Source organism: Lontra canadensis, unplaced genomic scaffold (genome assembly GCF_010015895.1).
Source record: "Lontra canadensis isolate GAN:19392208 unplaced genomic scaffold, GSC_riverotter_1.0 scaffold5, whole genome shotgun sequence".
NCBI classification, from domain to species: Eukaryota; Metazoa; Chordata; class Mammalia; order Carnivora; family Mustelidae; genus Lontra; species Lontra canadensis.
The window spans coordinates 38,917,665-38,934,578 of NW_022630999.1; the positions used below are offsets into that span (position 1 = coordinate 38,917,665).

Here is a 16,914-nt window from a genome sequence, read left to right on the forward strand (position 1 = left end):
TGACACCTAGTGTCCATTTAATAGATTTTACCATCTTAGAATAACTATAGTTGACTAAACTTGGGCTTCAGAAGCCATCAAGGCAATGGTGAGTTATAAGATACCTCCATCTCTACCTTCCGCTAAAGCATATCGTTCTGTTTTTGGTTTGTTTTTTTTTAATTACTGTACACCTATTAAGTGCCAAGCCCTTATGAAAATCACTTTACATTATCTCCTTTAATCCTCACAAGAACTTTTTGAGGCAGAAACTATAAAAAGTTTTTTTGGAAATGAGGAAAGTGAAACTTTGATGGGTTAAACAATTTGCCCAAAATTACAGAGTTGGTCAAAAGTGGAGCCGGGATCGGACTCCAAAATACATGTTCTAACCATAATAATAATAATAATAATAATAATAATAATAATCTTACAACCATTTCGACATAGAATTCCAAGAATGTCTTCATTTCAATAAATCATTTTTAATTTCTAAACTTATACCTCGATGACAGCAATCTGAACATAAAGGTAAAGTGAGGTTCTTCCCGAATATGAAAATAACATAGCAAAACAAGCAAACAAAATTTTATTAGAATATCCAAATATAATCAATTTGAACAGGGATGCAGGATATGAATATAACTTAACCTAAGGAAGCTGTGGCCCAATCAAGATGTTGAATTTGCCTAAAGAAATAAAATGTTAATGAAAAAGGGATGATAGTCTGCAATGAATCTAAAAAAGAAAAATCCAAAGATTCAGAATCAAGCAGTGTCTTCAACACCGTAGCTTGAGAAGTAAAAATAAACAGACACATCATCTGGTCACCAGAGAAATGTCCTCTATTATCATGTACTAGCAGCTTATCAGTCTTTCCAGAGACTAGCTGAATCATCCCTTAACTATTCCCATTTCCTGATTACTATTTTCAGCCCTCTAGGTACCTTCATCCTAGGAGGTACAGTAGTAGATGGTGGACCTAAATACTGTGGTCACCAAAAATGTCTATCTTGCATAATAAATTAACAAACTGGCATTTGGTGTACATATCAGCTTGAAGCTTGACAAGTCAAAGTCGGTTCTCACACCCCACCACACAATCCAGCCATTTCTGAAAAACAAATTCCAGTATCTGGACTGAAAAATTAAAGATCAGACCCAGAAAAGTAGTGACCACATCAATATGCTACTACTCTACTTCCCTGCTGTATGGCCATCAAGATGAACTCTCCATCTTCATCAACAACCTCTCTATTGTTTCTGTGATGCCAGAAATTAGTTATATGATTCAAAAGCTTTTATAACCTTCATATATACTTAAAGTGATTTGCCCGAAGGTGAATGTTTTTCTAAGTTCCTAGTTCTGGGAACCTTTTGCTATCTCCGTCAACCAAGGAGTCTCACAACTGGGCAGCTCCAGCAAAGTCATAACCAATAGAAAATGTTTAATAAGCACATAAATTCTTTATACCCACAGTTCCTGAAAGCAAAAGACCAATATAAGTGGTGAAATTACAACTGTAGACTTTCATTATTTGACTATAAAATTAGTAAGTTTATTTATTTTGTTTTGTTTTTTAAAGATACTATTCTGTGTTGGCAAGACTGCAGTGAACTAGGCATTCTCATGCATTGCTGAAAGGAAGGAGTACACATATGAGCAACCTTTCTTGAAATGCAATTTGGCAATAAACAGCAAGTCCTATTTTTATGTTCATAGCTCTTTAATCCAGAATCTTCCTTGCTCCCTATCTCTAAGAATAATTATTTTATTTTATTTATTTATCTTTTTAAGATTTTACATTTAAAAGTAATCTCCACACCCAACATGGGCTTGAACTCACAACCCCAAGATCAAGAGTTGCACATTCTACCAACTAAGCCAGCCAGGCTCCCCAAAGGATACTAACTGTAAATAAAATAGTATTTTATTTAAAAAAGATGTTTATCATAAGCAAAGCATCCAACAATAGGAAAAGGGTTAAAATATTATGATAAATTCATAAACCAGAATATTAGTCATTAAAAGATAAATCTATAAATAATTTTAACATCATAAGAAAATGTTTATATAATGTAACTTAAAAATATAAAAATACCAAAAAAATACAAAAATATATGATGGAAACCATATAAAAATAGGTATAGAAGATAAGATGAAGGAATATATCACTAGATAACAGGATTGTGAATGCTTTCAACTTTATTCTTTAAACTTTTCAGCATTTTTCAACAGTTCTGATTTCTAAAATTAATGTTAATGACAATGACCATATTGGATACTTACTAGGTTATCTGCCTGGTCTCCTTTTACTGAGGCCAGTATGTCACCCCTCCTACTGTATTATAGCAGTGGACTCAGCCATGTGTACAATTTGACACAGACCTCACATTAGGCCACAGTCAACTGGGCTGGTGAAGACTACTAACCGCAACAGGGCGGTTAAGCCCTTTCCTAGAAATTTGAAATTGGTATTGACAAAGAAAAAAAACTCCTTTAACCTGTATTTAAGTTTGGGAGTTGTAGGATCAGTGTCTTCCACCAGCCACTGTAAAAGAGAAGCAAATGAAGCCAATACACAGGGGAGAAAAATGAAGAAGATACAATATAGCAATGAGATACAGAAAAATTATTCTAGACCCTATACCTTGTCTATGCTTGGTTACCATCCTGTTTTATAATTTATGAGGCACCTGATTTCCTTATGATTAAGTACTCTTTTTAATTAAACTAGCTTGATTTGATCGGTTGTGGCCAAATAGTACCAATCAATAATACTATCAGTAGTAGTTGGTGGCCAGTTCAGGGAAGTTAGAGAACTTCAACCAATGGCCGCCATTAGGTTCTGAACACTTCCAAGCCATTCCAAAGGCACTGCTTTCAAATGTCAGAACTTGACAGAAGTCTATGTTCTACAACTCTGGCCCCTGGGATTTTCAAGCTAACAAAATGAATTACAATAAACCAGTCAACAAATAAATAAATGTTCATTCTTTAGAGTTTATTTATTCTCTTAAGTGGAAGTCTCTCTTAGTTGCAAAGAACTAACAAACGAAACATGTTATAAGCACAAACTAACCTTCCTTTGGAAAAGAGCCAAGTCACTAGAAGAACTGTTAAGAAAAATGCTTTTTCTTTCTATACAGCAACCTTTCCAGAATGTGGATGAATAAGGCTGCTGAGGAAGAATGATTCCCACAGGTACCCTCAATGAATGGCCTTCTGATCCCTTAGAGAGAACTACCATTTAATGAGTGCCTATAATCTCCTAAGCATCATAGCAGACATTTTACATAATTCACTTTAATCATTAAAACTATTGTTCATGAACTGCTATTCCCAATTTACAGATGTAAAAATTAAGATTCAGAGAGGTTAAATGGCTTGCTCAAGGACATACACAAAAGTCAAAATTCAAACTCCAAATCCATGCTCTCTACACTATACTATGATCTTTCTCAAAGCTTCCATTTCTTAAACCCTTATTATAAGAGAAATAAACAACAGCAAAACAAAACCAAAAACTCAGAGCCCAAAAACAGAAATAGCAACAAAGAACAGTACAGTCACAAAACAGAATACTCTTTAAACTTATAGTTTACACAGTTTGTAACTATATGATTGCTTTTATAATACCCAGAGGGGAAAAAAAAAACAGAACATAAGCTTTGATATATAATACAATCTAGATATGTCAGAAAAAAACTGAAAAGATAACCTAAATGTTCCCAAACAGGGGACTGTTTTTGGTAAATAAGAGAAAACCACCACAAGCAAAATCAAAAATATACCATCATGTGGGGTAAAAAATATATTGGAAAACTATCTACTCTTCATATCAAAAAGGACCACTTCCCCTAATAAAGGGTATCTACAAACCACTAAGAAAAAGACAGTTGAAAAAGAAAAATGCCCATAAGATCTAAACAGACAGAAAAGGAACTATAAATGGATTTCAACTGCAACCCAATAACAGAAATGCAAATTAAGACTGTATTGAGATGGTATTTTTCATTCCTCAAATTGGCAAAGGTTAGAAAGTCCTGATAGTATTGATTTGGAATTGGTAGTGGGAAGCTGGTACTAATACACTGTTGTGAGTGTAAATTGATACAATCTCTATGGAAGAAAATTTGGCAAGAGTAACAAAATTGTAAATGCATATGTCCTTTGATCCACCAATTACATCTACAAGAAATTATGCAAATATTTCCCATGTGGATGAAACATCTTCATATAAGAGTAATCAGTGCAGTAGTGTTTGTAACAGTAAAATACTAGAAACAACCTAAAAGTCCACCAAAGGGGTACTGGATAAAATAAACTCATCTGAACACCATATATTACACACCCAAAAAAGGGAAGAAATTCTTTATGTATGTGTGTTATGGAATGATCTCAGAAATATTTCAATGAAGAAAAGCAAGGTACAGAATAATGTGTAGATTATGGGGTCATTTGTATAAAAATAGGTGAGAAAAAGAGTAGGTATACAGATCTGTTTGTACCACATATAATATCTTAGAAGGATACACTAGAAACTAGTAATACAGGTTGACTTCAGGGAAGGGACTGGTTGGCTTGAGAAGGGGACAGGAGACAGACTGCATTGACATCTTTCCAATCCATGGTCCATAAGAGTATTATTACCTATTCAAAAACTTATCTTTTTAGAAATGATAAAAATTTTAAAACATAAAAAATAAATTATGATACATCCATATATAGAATAATGTTTTCAAGTATACTTAATTAATAGGAAAAGATCTAACATAAACTACTAAGTGGGAAAAAGAAACAGCTTATACATTAGAGTCTTCATTTTGTTGAAAATTTTATAAGAGAAAAAATATTTTAAAATGCATAGAAATAATGACTGCCTCTTGGTCTGAGATTATGGGTAATTTTTTCTTCTTTACACACTTCTGTACTTTCCTAATTTTCCATAGTGAGCATGTGTTACTTTAAAAATCAGGGAAAAAGACCACAAAAAGAACAAATATCTATAATAATCCTTGTTTAAACTGTGAATAAATCATCCTTAATCACAGCATCGCTGACCCTTACCTGACCATGACTGGTTGTTGGTTCTTCCTCCAACAAAAGTTTCTCTTTCAAGCTTTTAATTGGGCTTTCTTGGAAATCCTTGGTTTTTGAGTGCCAGACAGATGCCCTAGACTCCTGCCTCTCCTCTTTGTCTTCATCTCCCATATCTTCTGAGATGCCTTCATTTTTTTCACTAGCCTGATCTCCTTGGCCACATTCATTCTGGATCAGAGAAGGAGGTCTAGGTAACACTGGTTCCCCAAACCCTTTTTTTTTAAAGAGCTGCCTCTGAGCCATTTTTAGGCTCTTTTGATAAACCTCCAACTGGCAGAGAATGACCTTGGTATATTGGTTAGGATCTACTCCAGCAGGGCAGAATGGAATACCCCAGAAGTAGTGCACAGTGCCCCCAACATCCTGGGGACCTTTGGCATCTGCTGGGATAGGCAGACAGTGCCTAGATGTGTCCCCCCTACCCTGGGCAGCTTTGTGAAAAACACAACCCCTCCCAGTACTTTCCTGTGGCTTCCCACACTGTGTGTGCTCAGCCAAGTGGCCAGTACATCTGTCAAAACATTTAACGTTCTCATTCTCAAACACTGGCTGGCTTGACTGATCCCAGCTTCCTGAGCTGCCAAAGACCGGCTCCTCTTCAGTTTTTTCAGTGTGGTCCCAAGGCTCCTCTCTTTCCTCAGCCTCGTTTCCCTGACTGATATGTGAGCCTTTAAACAGTGATGGAGGTACCAGCTGCCATATGCCTGTAGGTATTTGAGAAAAAGTAGGGCTAAGGACAAACTGTTCTTTATTAAGAGGGCTTGGTAAGTAATCACTTACCAAGAATTACATAATGTGGGTAAAAGGCTCTTCTTTGTGCTTAACCAAATGTAGACTTTTCCTTGGAGATAAAAGTATGCTGGGTATTAGTGAGATCTCAACTATTTTCAGATTTAACCTCTTTAATGCCACCAAAGGGATTTGGGGCATTTCTGTATATCTACTCTCAGCACAAGATCCCTGTGATATAGTTATACTTGATGAGTGGAAGGAGTCAGAACAGGGAGACATGCCTTCAGTGGTCCCAGAGTCTGTGGTTTTCTCTTGGTGGGACTGTGAAGATGGTCCAGTGGCCAGAGGTCGAGATCTGGTAGCAGAAGCATCAGAAGGCCGGCAACTCTGAAACAAGTGATCCCACACCAGACCAGGTTTATTATTAAAATAGCTATACATGAAGGGTCACAGGAAGGACAAAACAGGGAAGCCACTGTCCGCTAAGAGATTCTCCTGTCCAAAACGTTAGATGCTCAATTCAAATGATTTCCACAATGTGTACCAAAAGCCTACTATGTGCAAAATGCTATAGTAGATCACTACACTAAGTCCTTTTCTAATATAGAAACATGAATGACATAAAGGATGGCTCAGGACCTGCCACTGGCAAATATTCTTCACATTTAGAATAATTTCAAATATACATTTTTAAACCACAATTTAACATTATTTGAAAAATGTTTAACTGCTCATTTTTTTTCCCAAAACCCACTTCTAGTTTCTCATTGCCTTTGATCTCCCCCAAAACAGGAGAGGTAAGCACCTTATCTTGCTCCCTTTTAGTTTCTTGGGACTTGGTAACTTTTTTCAAAAGCTGCCAACTACTAAGCTCTCTTAAACCAGGTACGGAAAATCTGTGGGGTGGAAGAAAACTCTTTCATATGAAATTAATAGAACACTTCAAATTGGGTTCACCAACAATTTGAAAAGCACTTTAAAAATTATTATGGGAAGTATTTGTTAGTTAAAAACCCTATGAACTACTACAGCTGGTTCCTAATGCACCTGCAGCACTGCAGAAGTAATAAAAATATATATACCGCTGATCAAGCCTCACAAACTTTTTCAACGTAGCATATTTACATTCAGGCTTTCTGCAATGGCTTTCCTCAAGAGCTCCTCTTCTTCCTCCTCCTGGCTGTTCATCTCCCTAGCTTCCTGCTCACTCATTTTGAGAGCCAGAGCAAACTGTTCCTCTTCTGTCATTTCTGTAAGAGGATAAGAAAAAGAGAGGAGAGGAATACTGCAAATATTACTAAATAAGCACAGAAGCAAGAAACAGAAATTATTAAACTTTTCAAATGAAAACACTACAGACCATTTAGTACAATTTTATACTCTTATAAATGAGGAAAGACCCAAAAGGTAAGGTGTTGGCCAAGATAAGTAACAGTTGTTTCAATAAGTATCTTGGGTTAACTAGACTGTAAACTCTCATAAAGGCAGAGTTTTTGCCAATTTTGGTCACTGTTTCATCTCCTATGTATAAAAGAATGTCTGGCACCTGATACTCAATAAATACTTGATAAATGAATAGAGGAATTGGCTCCCATTCCAGGGCTCTTTGCTACATATCACATTGCTTTGTGCTCAATACTTAACCAAAAGAATTTTACACTTCAGAATCCTCTTATTTACCCAGCAGAAAAGAACATCCCTAATGACCAGAATGTGATTTCCAAACACTATTTCCATTAAAGACAACTGGGGTACCTTGGAGAAAGGTACCAGGGCATACAAAGGTATAGTGGCGATTCCAAGTCTGGAGCATGAAATACAGAAGATGAGCTAGAATATCTGTTGTGAGTGAATTATCTATCAGACACTACTAGGGTTACATCAAAAGAACTTAGTAACCAATTTTAAAGGGTTCTCACTGACCAAAACTTGAACAACTGGAATATCAATACGAATAATCACTGCAATGAATTAAGACATCAAATATCTTTACATTTATGAGTTTTAAGGACACTTAAAAAAAAAAAAAAACCTGGAGCACCTGGGTGGCTCAGTGGGTTAAGCTTCTGCCTTCAGCTCAGGTCATGATCTCAGGGTCCTGGAATCAAGCCCCGCATCAGGCTCTCTGCTCAGCAGGGAGCCTGCTTCCCCTCTCTCTCTGCCTGCCTCTCTACCTACTTGTGATCTCTCTGTCAAATAAATAAATAAAATCTTTAAAAAAAAAAAAACACACAACTGGGGCACCTGGCTGGCTCAGTCAGTGGAGCATGCAATTCTTGTCTTACATCATTGGGATTGAGTTCAAAGCCCATACTTCATGTAGAGATTACTTAAAAATAAAATAAAAAAAAAAAAAAAAAAACCACACAACTAAGTGGTCACCACTGAAGAATGTTAGTGGATCAACTATTTCGTTTTTTCAAATATTTTTCTTAAATTTAAATTTTAGGTATTTAACATACAGTACATATTGGTTTCTGGTAGAAGTCAGCATTTTATCACTTACATACAACATTCAGTGCTCATCATAACAAGTGCCCTGCTTAATAACCACCACCCATCCAGCCCATCCCCTACCCACTTTCCTCCAACAACCCTCAGTTTGTTCTCTATCGTTAAGAGTCTCTTATGGCTTGTTTCCCTCTCTCCTTTTTTTCTCTTCCCCCTTTCCATATGTTCATCTGTTTTCTTTCTTAAGTTCCACATATGAGTGAGATCATATGGTATATGGTGGATCAACTGATAAATAAAAAAGAATCAAGCTTGTGTCCTACTCTTTCAATACAAGCAACATTACAGGATAACCAAATAGATGAAGAGAAGTTTCTCTTTAAAGAATTATTCCGGGGTGCCTGGGTAGCTCAGCTGGTTAAGCATCTGCCTTCGGCTCAGGTCATGATCCCAGGGTCCTGGGATCAAGCGCTGTTTCGGGCTCTTGGCTCAGTGAACCTGCTTCTCCCACTCCTTTGCCTAATGCTCCCCCTGCTGTTCTCTCTGTTCTCTCTCTAGTTCTGTCAAATGAATAAATAAAATTTAAAAAAAAGAATTAGGGATCCTTAAAACTGAACCCAAACATAAAAAATGCACCCTACCGAATATGAAATGACCTTAAATAGAATGAAAACATATCAAGATTTGTGGGATGCACCTAACACGATATTTATAGAAACATGTATAGGTGTTTATGATTTTTTTAAGACTTTATTTGACAGAGAGAGAACACAAGCAAGGGAAGAGGGAGAAGCAGGCTCCTCACTAAGAGCCCATCACAGGGATCGATCCCAGGACCCCAGGACCATGACCTGAGCCAAAGGCAGATGCTTAATGACTGAGCCACCCAGGAACCCCTCATGATCATATTACAAAAGAAAAAAGTTTAGGGGCACCTCAGTGGCTCAGTCAGTTGAGCGGCTAACTCTTGATTTCAGCTCAGGTCATGATCTTGGGGCCTTGGATCAAGCCCCACATAGGGCCTGCGCTCAGCATGCAGTCTGCTTGAAATTCTCTCCCTCTTCCTCTGCCCCTCCCCCTGCTCTCTCTCTCTAAAATAACCTAAAAAGAAAAAAGTTTAAAATTAATTATGTAAGCTTCACACTTTAAGAAACTAGAAAATGAAGAGTGAAATTAACCCAAAGTAAAGACAAATATAAAGAATAGAAATAAAATAGAGGGTGCCATACAAAAGGGAAAAAAATTAAAGCAGCAAAAAACTGGTTCTATGAAAAAATCAGAATTTATAAAAATGTAACTAGATCAAGGAAAAAAAGAGAAAACACAAATTAATAATATCATGAATAACACAAGGGATAGATACTACAGATTCTACAGTCATGAAAAGAGTAATAAAGGAATACTGTGGGTAATTTTTTTTTTGAAGATTTTATTTATTTATTTGACAGAGAGAGACACAGTGAGAAAGGGAACACAACCAGAGGAGTGGGAGAGAGAGAGGAGCAGACTTCCAGCAAAGCAGGGAGCCAGATGCGGGGCTTGATCCAAGAACCCTGGGATCATGACCTGAGCCGAAGGCAGACACTTAACGACTGAGCCACCCAACTGTACTGTGGATAAATATAAATCAACAAATCTGACAACTTGGATCATGCATTCTTAAAAAGGGTGACATTATCTCCAAATGGACAAAAACTGGTTCTAGGAGATCAAAAAAATCTTACTCTCTTATATATAAAACACAGATATACAGGGGCACCTGGGTGGCTCAGTTGGTTAAGTGTCTGATTCTTGATTTTAGCTCAGGTCTCGATCTCAGGGTCTTGAGTTCAAGCCCTACACTGGGCTCCACACTAGGCAGGGAGCCTACTTTAAAACAAAACAGAACAAAACAAAACACACACAGATATACAAATCAACATATAAATGGGATCTATAGCATTATCTGTGGTATTAAAATTTCATGGGGGACAGGTGGTTAGGGAAAAATATCTAAAAAGGAACCTTTGGGGAACAAGAAGGAAAAGAGGATTGAAACACTGATTATGTTGAAACAAAACAAAATTACTGAAAACACAAATTATGAAAAATGACACAAGAAACAGAAAAACTGAATAGTTTTATATCTAATAAGAAATTAAATTTATGATTAAAAATCTTTTTGTTGGGGCACCTGGGTGGCTCAGTTGGTTAAGTGTCTGCCTTCGGCTCAGGTCATGATTCCAGGGTCCTGGGAACGAGCCCGCATTGGGGTCCCTGCTCAGCAGAGAGAGGCTGCTTCTCTCTCTCCCTCTGCCTGCCACTCTGTTTACTTGTCCTATCTCTCTGCCAAATAAATAAAATCTTTAAAAAAAAAAAAAACTTTTCCTTAAAGAAAATCCCAAAACTATGTGACATTCATCACTGGTGAATTCTATCAAAGAATGAAGAAAAAATTAATGTCAAACTAATTAATGTCAAACTTAATTCAGAAAATAAGGCAACAATCTACCCAAATTGATTTATACAATCAACACAATCCCAATCAAAATCCCAACAAGCTTGTTTAATGGAACAGAAAATTCAGGAATAGACCCACACATTGATTTTCAACAACAAGGACAGGCTTTTCAACACACACTGCTACAACAACTGGACATCCATGAGAAAAATTATCCTCAACCCTTATCTCACACTATATATAAAAATTAACTCAAAATGGATCACACATCTAAATACAAAAGCTAAACTATAAAAATTCTAGAAGAAAACATACGTGAAAATCCTTGTAATCTTGGGGTACTCAAAGATTGCTTAGACAAGACTCAGAAAAAAGCATAAAAGAAAAAAGTGGACTTCATCAAAATTTAAATCTTCTTAAAAAAATAAAAAGGTAAGACACAAAATGGGAGCACATATTTGCAACATATATTCATACATTAGATATGTAATCTGACAAAGGACTTATATCCAAAATAAAGAATTCCTTCAATTTAATTAAGAAAACAAGTAATCTAAATTTTAAAATAATGAGAAGGGGATCTAAACAGATACTTCCCAAAAGAAAATACCAGAATGGCTAATAAGCACATGAAAAAATCATTAGTCATAAGGAAAATGCAAATTAAAATGAGACAGTAGGGGTGCCTGGGTTGCATCTGACTTCAGCTCAGACCATGATCTCAAGGGTCCTGGGATTGAGCCCTAGAATGGACTCTGCATTCAGTAGGGAGTCTGTTTCTACCTTTCTCTCTGCCCCTCCCCCTGCTCATGTTCTCTCACCCTCTCTCTCAAATAAGTATTTTTTTAAAAAATTTGACATGGTATTAATGCCACTGAAATAGCTGAAGTGAGAAACACTGACATTCCTATCAAGTCACTAAATCATAAAAAAAAAATTTGATTACATCTTTAAGTTCAATTTACGAGAACCAAGAACCATATAATGCAAAAGAGATAATTTTGAGTTCTTTATAATACTCTCCTTTTCAAAACACCTTATTTCCCTAAAAGTTCTGGAGAGATGACACTTGGCTACATTAACTGATGTATTCTCCAGATTCTTCCCTCTTGCTCCATCATTAGAACAAAAACTTTAATTTAGTAACACAGTGTGTTTCTATTTTCTAGTACACAGGGAGGAAGCTCCAAAAGCAGTCTTCTTGGGTTTAAAACTTGATTTTTGCTTCTTTAGTTGTCTAGTCTTCAGCAGGTTACTTATCCTGTATACCTGGGTACTGGCGCTGGTCTTTAATAATCTCCCTCTCCCTTTTTACTTTGTTTCATTTAATCTATTGTGGACATGCATGTAGAGTAATTATACTCTTGACTTTAGGGATTCTCATGTAAATGCCATGATTCTATAATACTTATTTTAGGTCAAACATATATAAACTTGAGGTAATAATATTTAAGGCTGTTATGAGGATTAATTTAATACATGTAAAATGCTTAGATAGTGACTGGCACATAACAAGGATCCAATAATTGTTCACTACTATTAATTAATAATTATGTATTGTCATTATGTATTAATTAAAGAAATCTAAAACCTCAATTCAGATTATCTTTCTAACAGTCATTTTATGTATATTTTATTAACAGCTTATAACCACAGAACTTGACAAAGCTACCGTTATGTATTTAATTTAACCACAATCAGAATTAGTTACTGTCACTCACTATAACTGTCTCTTATTTTCACATATCAACCATGAACTGAGACTAAAGTCCAATAAAAATCACTGTTGACTAGGATTCATTTTACTTAACTTCTCTACTATATAAGTACCTAATCATTAGTAGAAAAGGAACAACAGTTTTTCCCCAGATCATGCACCTATAAGGAAAATATGAGCAAGTGTCAACCTTAGCATCTCTAAATAAACTGACTCACTCAGCTTATCAAATGATTCTGCTGAGCTAAACACACAGTAGTGCACAATTTGCATGAGGCTGATTATGCTGATCGTAATTTATGATGATTAACATCTCCCAACATTCAGGTTAGCCTCCCACTGAGATGTGCAAACAGGCTGTTAACAAACCAAATCACAAAATTAGACAGTACCTATCAAGAGAACCTGTATAATTTGGGGGTATTTGAAATGGCTGAAAGCGAACATTTCATATAACAAAAAAATGAACAAGATAAATTATTTTCCTGCTGAAATCTTTTCCTAAAAACTTTCTTTTCCAAAACAACTGTGGTAAAGCTGATATACCATACAGGCAGTTACAATGTAAATTTGTAAAACACATTTGAAAGGCACCATGTCATAACCTTTATAGATGTGCATTCTCAAATGAATTGATACCATTTTTGAGAACTGACCCTAGGCTGTCACTGAAAAGAAATGCTATACACAAAAAGATGTCCACTATACTATCATCTCTAAGAGTACGGACTTAAATGCCTTAAAAAAGGCAATAGTTAAGTAAATTATAGTATGTTAACTCAAGAGACTGAGATGTTATTATCAAAATGCTAATCACAAAAACATAGAAAAATGATAAACTGTATAAAGGCCAGAAGAAAATATAATGGGGACGACACAACCAATTTCTGGTTCCACATGTAAGAACTTAAAAGTCACCATTCTGTCCTAACAAGAAGTAAAAAGCTGAAAAGACTAAAAAATCAACAACTCTTCTTGAATCCATGAAAGGGGAGGACACAACTACTGCCCCCAAACAAAGAGATCAACAGGGGAACACAGGGAGTCAGGGTTTATCAGAACAGAGATTCAATAGTGGAAAGCTCTACAGAAACCACCATCAGGGTAGAAAAACATAAACTGTAATTGACATATTACTGGAGGCTCAGTGCATTACAAGTCTGAGCATTAAAAACTCCACAGGAACTCAGTCATAGCAAACCCCCACACTTCTGTTGGGTATATACCAAGAGTGCAACTAGTGTTCTTACAATAAATATAGCAAAAATTTTCTCTTGAGCATCCCACAGAGGGAGAGGAAAAGGAACTCTTTTGAAGTATGTCAGAGTACGCTGTTCTTTTTAAGAGGGTGTGTCCTAGGTCAAACTAGTTAATCAGAGCCTACACTTATGGGGTATGATCAGTATCAAACTGACACACACACAAAAAAAGGGAAATAGCAAATTCTAAACTTCTCTAGGCATCCTGTTCCACATAAAGGAAGAAGGGGGTGAAAAAACTGAGAAACACATGTGAGGTTCACAGTCCAGAGGCACAGACACTGAAAGATTGACACCTAACCACAGACCTGCAGAATACTTTCCCTACCCTCATACCTTACCAGCATATCACCAAAGACTTATTTATAATAGTTTCTTTCTACCTGGTACACCATGTCCAGCTATCAAGAAAAAATTACAAGGCATACAAAAAAGCAAAAACACAAACTGAAAAGACAGAGTAAGCATCAGAACCAGACATGGCAGAGATACGGGAATTATCAGACTAGAGATTTAAAATACTATGATTAGGGGCACGTGGATGGCTCAGATGGTTAAGCATCCAACTCCTGATCTTGCCTCGGGTCGTGGTCTCAGGGTTGTGAGATCAAGCCCTGCATCAAGGTTCTGCACTGGGCATGGTCTACTTGGGATTCTCTCTCTCCCTTTCCCTCTGCCCTCCAAGAAAAATGTTTCTAAATAAATAAATAAAACAACTATGATTAATATGCTAAGGGCTCTCATGGATAAAGTAGAGAACATGCAAGGACAGATGGACAACATAAATAAGGAGATGGGAATCCTAAGAAAGAACCAAAAAGAAATGCTACAGATCAAAAACACTACAAAAGAAATGAAGAATGCCTTTGATGAGCTTATTAGATTAGACACAACTGAGTATATATCAAAGAAACCTCCAAAACTAACAAGTAAAGAGAACAAAGACTGAAAAGGAATAAAAGAGAATATGCAAGGACTATACGACAATTACAAAAGGAGTGACACACACATAATGGAATTACCATAAGGAAAAGAGAGAAAGAAAGGAGCAAAAAAAAACCCATGTGAAACAGTAATGATTCAGAATTCCCCCCAAATTAATGTCAGATACCAAAACATAGATTCAGGAAGCTAAAAAACAAAACAAAACACACCCAAAACCCACACTACACTTAGACATAATATTTTCAAACTACAAACTAATCTAAGATAAAGAAAAAATCCTAAAAGAAGCCATAGGAAAAAAACACCTTACCTATACAGAAATAATGATAAGAATTAGGGGAAGAAGGTGAGGGGGATGGTGTACCTGGGTGCTTGACATTAAGGAAGGGACATGATGTAATGAGCACTAGGTGTTCTCTAAGACTGATGAATCACACTGACCTCTACCTCTGAAACCAATAATACATTACATGTTAATTATTGAATTTAAATTTTTAAAATTAAATTTAATTAAAAATATGAAATTTAAAAAAAAAATAAGAATTACATCTGACTTCTCAGAAACCACGCAAGCAAAAAGAGAATGGAGTGAAATGTTTAGTGGTGAAAGAAAAAAACCCACCAACACAGAATTCCAATACCCTGCAAATTATTCTTCAAAAGTGAAGAAGAAATAAAGACTTCCTCAGACAAAAACGGAGCGAATCTGTTGCCAGGAGACCTGCCTTGCAGGATGTGTTGGAAGAAGTTCCTTAGTCACAGGTCAAAAACTCAGAAAAAAGGGCTCCTGAGTGGCTCAATTGTTAAGCATCTGCATTCAGCTCAGGTCATGATCCCAGGGTCCTGGGACAGAGCTCTGCATGTGGCTGCCTGCTCAGCAGGAAGCCTGCTTCTCCTTCCCCCCACTCGCTCTGCTTGTAGTCCCTCTCTCGCTGTCTCTCTTTCTGGCAAATAAATAAAATCTTAAAAAAAAACACTTAGATATACATAAACAAAGGAAGAGTATCAAAGAAGAAACAAATGAAGGAGGTAAAACAAAAACTTATTTTTCTTATTCTTAATCTAATAGAAAACGGTTTGCTCAAAAAGCTAATACTATTAAAGTATTTGATTGTGTATGTTTATAAATCCTATTTTTATATGTGTCTGCATTTGTGAAATAAATAACAATGATACAGGAATGAGAGGAATTAACATAATTTTGTTATTATAAAGTACACATATTACAAAGTACATAACATTATATATATATTATTTATATATAACATTATATATAACATAACATTATAAAGTACACATTGTAGTGTTAATTGAAAATGGACTTGGATTAGTTGTAAAGGTATACTGCAAACTCTACAGCAACCACTAAAAATTGCAAAGAAAGAATTCCAACTGAAATATTTAAAAAAGAAAGAAAATAGAATCATATAAGATGCTCAATTAAAACCACAAAATGCAGAAAAAGAGTAGAAGACAAAAATGGGAATGAAAAAGAGGGGCAAAAACAGATGACAGTAACAAATAAGGTAGATATTAATCCAACTGTATTAATAATCACCTTTAATGCCGCCACAGACTAAATGTACAAATTATAAGGCAGAGACTTTCAGAGTGGATCAAAATACAACACCAAACTCTACAAGAAACCCACTATGCTTTTTTTAAAGAAAGATTTTTTTTAGTAATCTCCACACCCAATGTGGGGCTCAAACTCACAACCCTGAGATCAAGAGCCACAAGTTCCACTGAGCCGATATTGAGCTCCCTGCTCAATGGGGAGAGTCGGCTTCTTCTTTTCCCTCTGACCCCTACCCCGCTCATGCTCGCTCACTCTCTCTCAAATAAATAAATAAATAAATAAAAAGACAACTACAGATTTAAAGTAAATAGGTGGTATAGCATAGGGAATATAGTCAATAATATTGTAATAATGTTGTATAGTAACAGATGGTGACCACACTTACTGTGCTATAAGAACTTAGTAATGTAAAGAACTGTTGAATCAAAAAAATTATTGAATCAGTATGTTGTACACCTAAAATGAACACTATATGTTAATTATATTTCAATAAACAAAACAAATAACAAAATGAAGGATAAAAATCATATGACCATCTCAAAAGATGCAGAAAAAGCCCTTGACAAAATTCAACATCCATTCATGATAAAAACTCACAACAAAGTGGGTTTAAAGGGAAAATACCTCAACTTAAGGGCACCTGGGTGACTCAGACAGTTAAGCATCCAACTCTTGATTTCAGCTCAGGTCATGATCTGGAATTGAGCC

General features: G+C 35.9%; 1 protein-coding gene across 7 annotated transcripts in view; it reads right to left on the reverse strand.

The window, feature by feature from the left end:
• UIMC1 (ubiquitin interaction motif containing 1) overlaps positions 1-16,914 on the reverse strand; it is a 127,874-nt gene that overhangs the window by 52,343 nt on the left and 58,617 nt on the right. For 5 of the 7 annotated variants that reach the window (XR_004382004.1, XR_004382003.1, XM_032851892.1 and 2 more), the window contains 3 exons: positions 6,941-7,065; positions 6,097-6,202; positions 5,051-5,787 (listed from right to left, as the gene is read on the reverse strand). Coding sequence is in view for 5 of the 7 variants with exons in the window: in XM_032851892.1 (XP_032707783.1) it covers positions 5,051-5,787; positions 6,097-6,202; positions 6,941-7,065 (968 nt within the window). In the remaining 2 variants the exon portion in view is untranslated. The remainder of the gene's footprint in view (positions 1-5,050; positions 5,788-6,096; positions 6,203-6,940; positions 7,066-16,914) is intronic. The other 2 variants (XM_032851894.1, XM_032851896.1) reach the window with 2 other exon arrangements.